Source organism: Myotis davidii, unplaced genomic scaffold (genome assembly GCF_000327345.1).
Source record: "Myotis davidii unplaced genomic scaffold, ASM32734v1 C64545557, whole genome shotgun sequence".
NCBI lineage: Eukaryota > Metazoa > Chordata > Mammalia > Chiroptera > Vespertilionidae > Myotis > Myotis davidii.
Window position 1 is genome coordinate 1 of NW_006382987.1, and position 5,239 is coordinate 5,239.

Consider the following 5,239-nt stretch of genomic DNA (forward strand, 5'->3'; position numbering starts at 1 on the left):
ATTAAAATACATTTCATTTTCAAAATGTAATATCTATGGACATTGTGTGTATACATATTTTGGGGGGAATATATACATATATATATATATATATCTTGAGCACTCTCAATTACTTAAGAGATACATTGGTCCAGAAGGAAGACATACAAACCATGGCTCAGATCTCCTTCTTATCCTTTCATAAATGCATGACTTTAAGGAAGTTGAAGTCAGTTAACTTCCCAGAATATTCATTGTTTCCTCCTGTAAGGACATTGCTTGACTCATGGTCGGTGCTCAGTAATGCTCCAAAATTCTTATAATTTCTAGTCCCTACCTGTTACTTTACACTTCTGCCTTTGCTTATGTTATTCTCTTGTTTCCCCGCTCTGGTGTCCCCCTGATTCATCTGACTAATCCACCTTCAAACTTGACGATGTTCCCCTCAGAGGCCTTTCTGTTGCTCCTCTTTCTTTCTTCAACACTGTACATTCTTGTTGCCTTTGCATAGACGTATTCCTCTGCCTGGGTATATCACCAACTCCCTTTCACTTGGCAAATTCAGTTATTTTTCACCTTTCCACTCAAGTGTCATTTTTCCTTGAAGCAATAGCTGACTCCGTTATAGACTCAAATTTTCCTTCTTTAGTGTACCCCAGTTCTGTGTATCATTTGTCTCACATTGTCATCATTTAGTTTCATGGCTCTTTACCTTTTAAAAGTATAAATTCCTCGAGGGTGGGCATCAAATCTTTATCTTCCCAGGGTGCCTGCCACATAGTATATGCTGATTAAATGTCTGTTTAGCTGAATGAATCCATAAAACAGAATAGTAATGTATGCCTTTAATATATCACAAGTTTGTTGTTAGGCAAAGTAATGCATTGTTAAGACTTTGTAAAATTAAATACTAAAAATATATTTTCCTTGCCTTATCAATCAGTTGTTTGCTATAAAATGCTTTATGATTAGGTCATGGATCTGGGAGCCAGCTTCCTTACATCTTTTTTGGATCGTGAATACCTTTGAAATTTGAAATTTGACAGAATTCGAAGGGTCTTCTAGGGTTGGGGGAGGGCTGAGAATTCACCTATATAGAGCATTTGGCACACTGCAAGGTTCACATATCTGAATTTCATCACATTCTGGTTCATGCAAACCAGGTTGAGGATCTCTTCTACAGTTTACTTTATACTAAGTTAAAAAATTATTGTTCTAAAGGTTCATGATAGGTCAGGAGGTAGAAAGGAGCTTAGTTAAACCTCTATGCTCAAAGGAAACTTAAAATGAGGCAGAATGACTGAATGTTTTTAAGGGATGTTTATTATGAAAGTGAATTAAAATATCAACTTTAAGAAGCAGAGACACTAACTTGAATTGTGGGAAATTCTGGCAAAAACTGGGTACAGTTTATTCAACCAAGTACTTAACTGTGTGAGTTTTCAGCAGAAACAGTTGATATGGGAGGGGGCAAAAACCCTGTTGTAAAATCTTGTTTTTCTTCTTTGAACAGGAGACATCTAAACTGGATACAATGGGCTTCCCTCGTCATTCTATTTTTGTGTATTGTGGCCCTCACTGCTGGGACCAAAACATCGCAGCATAACCTAGCAGGACATGGATTTCACCACGACGCCTTCTTCAGCCCATCCAATTCCTGCCTTGTTTTCAGAAGTGAGTGTCCCAGAAAAGACAATTGCACAGCGAAGGAGTGGACTTTTTCTGACTCTAAGTGGAATGCCACAGTCAGGGTTTTCAGTCACATTCGTCTCGGCTTGGGCCATGTCCTTATTATAGTCCAGTGTTTTACTTCTTCAATGGCCAATATCTATAGTGAAAAGATATTGAAGGAGGGGAAGCAGCTCACTGAAAATATCTTCATACAGAACAGCAAACTCTATTTCTTTGGCATTCTTTTTAATGGGCTGACCCTGGGCCTTCAGAGCAGTAAACGTGATCAGATTAAGAACTGTGGGTTTTTCTATGGCCACAATGCATTTTCACTAGCCCTTATTTTTGTAACTGCATTCCAGGGCCTCTCAGTGGCTTTTATTCTGAAGTTTTTGGATAACATGTTCCATGTCTTGATGGCCCAGGTCACCACTGTCATTATCACAACAGTGTCTGTCCTGGTCTTTGACTTCAGGCCCTCTTTGGAGTTTTTCTTAGAAGCCCCATCAGCTCTTCTGGCTGTGTTTATTTATAATGCCAGCAAGTCCCAAGATATGGAATCTCGACCTAGGCAAGAAAGGATCCGAGATCTACGTGGCCATCTTTGGGAGCGCTCCAGTGGGGTAAGTTTGGGAAGATACTGCTTTTTGCCTGTTCTTTCCAAATTCAAAGGATGGTGACACAGGAATAGAAATAGGACCAGTGCTGATTTATCAAAGGATGTATCATATCTCTTGACTTTAAAAAATTATTCAACAAACATTTTTTGGTCTCTTTATGTGTGTGCAAGGGCTCATGATAATGCTGTCACAGTTCTAAAAAAAATATAAATCATACTCTCAAGGACCTTATGCACTAGTCATATTAGAATATTATAGAGTCACGGAACTGGAAAGTGCCTCCCAGATCACCTTGTACAGTCTCCCTAATTGTACAAGTAAAGAAGCAAAACTCAGGCTAAATGCAATATTAAGTGAAAGACCTGGTACTAAACCCATGAGGTGTGACTCCTCCTTCATTACTCTTTCCACTCCACCATTGTTCGGGAAATAAACCTCCTTCATAAGAAAAATTCAACATTAGTAAGTCTTACAAAATAAAAGTAGAAAACCTGGCTCCTTAATTTTCCCTGTAATTTTTCATAAACCACCATGTGCTAGATAGGCAGACATTGTTTATCTCATGAAGGCGGCGATTTTCAAAAGGAACCTATAAGAGAAAAAATTTTCTAGAAAAGTACTTGTGCAGTTATTCTGAGTATTATTTTGCCAGTTGCTTATTGTTTTAGGAGGGTCTGTCAGTCATGTTATTAGCAAATAAATGATCTTTTGGAAACTCAAGGAGTTAAATATTTGTTAAAAATAAAAGTTGAAATAGACTCATCAATCTTGTTTTAAATTTACAATTTTCATGAACACTAAATATGAAATACTTTATGCAGTAAACATTTCATTCTTTGGAAAAATTAATCTCTCTTATTTGAGTTCGTGGTGGTGCTTTCTTCAGTATTGCTTCTGAAGTGGTGATACAACAGGTTCCCCGGATAAAAAAATTAGAATCTTGGGTTCCAAATGCCCTGATATCAGCCAGAATACAGATTCAAAAGTGTCCTTTTCCAGTGGTCTGATAACACTGTTTGCTGTACTTTTAAGGTAAAAGAATATCAGTTTAGGTAACAAGTCCTGGTTTGTATCTTTCTCCAATCTTTAGTCATTTGCTTTCAAGACCAGCAGAGGGTGCTCCTACTACTATGCTCAGATTAACTGAAATTCAAGTACTGAGTTTTATTTGTTTTTCATCATCTATTATACATCTACAATTAGCTTTCAAAAAACTTAAGTATTTATTTAATTTCCTTTGACCATATTATATGAAATAAAATCCGTGATTTCTGAGTGAGCTTTCTCCTTGGTAATCATTAAAAACACTACATTACTACTTTTGTTTTAATTAATGACTGATCTTATGTTTCCTTTTAGGATGGAGAAGAACTGGAAAGACTTACCAAACCCAAGAATGCCATTGAGTCAGATGAAGATACTTTCTAATTGGTACTCAAATAGGTGGCACGTCTCACAACCTTGTTTCCACATTTTCTGCATGTGTAATATTTATCTTTTCACTTTGATAAACCAAGAGTGTTTCCAAAGTAAACTGCCCTTTGCATATATCTAACTACTCTCTAAACAGTTTTCTCCAAGGCTTAGAATACTCAAAGGCCAGAAAGGTCTAAGGAACTGACATGAGAGTTATAGTATGGAAACTGCATTAATGGCCTGAAACTTGATAAATCAATAAGATATATTCACAGATTATTTTCCTTGTTGCCCACGGTTTCAAAAACCTTGTAATAATCATAGCAGCTGTGCTCGATCGATATATAAACACAGATCAGTTTGTCAGATATTAATAATTATGTAGTTCTATTCTGTTGCCAAAGTCACCCCTTTTTTATCATTATGAACATCACCTTGAATTTTGAGGCCCTTGAAGCTACACATTTTGCAATTGAAAAGCAACATGACTCTTTCTAAAAAAATTCGTTGAAAGACTGCCATCTGGCTACAACATTGATTTGAGTTTAATGTGGTCTATGCTAAATGTTTTACCAAAGAAGCAATTTTTCAGAAACAAAATCTCAGAATTTTAATGTTTAGGAATTCATAGAGAATTTGGTTTTTAGCGATGATCTTTTTTTATATTCTACATAAATAAGCTTCAATTTAGGTGAAAATTGATTCCTAGTCACCAGTTATCACTTGTATTTTAAATCACTTAAGCCATGTGTTGTGTTTTTTTCCCTCAGATTGACCTTATAATTCTTGGATTATTATATCTTGAAGAACTAAGAAGAAGCCAGAGTTAAGATAATTATATATCATATCCACTTCCTCAGAGTGGAAATACTGGCTTCAGAACCATACCAGATAAGAGTTCCTTTGAAAAGGGTTACTCTGCAGACAAATGATTTTTGCTGAAAATATGAATAGTATTACTTTAAAAAGAGGAAGGCCAATAATAAAGCACTTTATAGTAATAATATTTCACATTTCAAGTGCATGTTATTTTTCAGCATTTTTGCATGCAGCCAATTGACTCTGAGGTAGTGATAGATAATTTAAAAAAATAAGAAACAAGTGACTTGCCCATGGGCATGCAGCTGGATGGTGATGGGATAAAAGTTATCTTTAGCTAAAAGGCCATTGTGTTTACAGAACCAGACACTGAATGTGAACCTTACAGTGTCATTTTCATGCGGTCGATTCATCTCTTCTTTCCCCTAATTTTTATACAGATGAACATAAGGTAATACTATTACATAATCCATTTGTGACTGGCAAGAGTTGGTGGAAATTTACGAATAAAATAATTATTAAACCTATGTCTTGTGTTGCCATTCTGTCATGTGAGGTGGGATGCAGAGTACTTTTAATTTCAAAAAATGGAGTGAGGCAGAGACCCAAACGACTTTTAAAACTTTCTCTTTCAGTATATCTTGACTTCAGAAAATAGAAAAATTGTTCACCTTATCATATGCCTTTCCATCAGAGTTGTAGAACAGGAAGATTACATTATTATAACAACTTTA

General features: G+C 35.9%; 1 protein-coding gene across 1 annotated transcript; it reads left to right on the forward strand.

Annotated features, from left to right (window-relative positions):
- The first annotated feature begins 1,424 nt into the window (after positions 1-1,424).
- Positions 1,425-5,032, forward strand: LOC102774363 (probable UDP-sugar transporter protein SLC35A5). The gene is made up of 2 exons (XM_006777812.2): positions 1,425-2,273; positions 3,630-5,032. Exons 1-2 carry the CDS (start codon positions 1,440-1,442, stop codon positions 3,696-3,698), a joined length of 903 nt encoding a protein of 300 aa, XP_006777875.1. The 5' UTR covers positions 1,425-1,439; the 3' UTR covers positions 3,699-5,032.
- Positions 5,033-5,239: the final 207 nt, after the last annotated feature.

Bases quoted from the DNA above. Each gene is read 5' to 3' on its own strand.
- LOC102774363 (XM_006777812.2), top strand. From the start codon at position 1,440: ATGGGAGGGGGCAAAAACCCTGTTGTAAAATCTTGTTTTTCTTCTTTG. The intron at 2,274-3,629 runs GTAAGTTTGGGA...GTTTCCTTTTAG, and splicing joins TTTGGGAGCGCTCCAGTGGG to GATGGAGAAGAACTGGAAAG.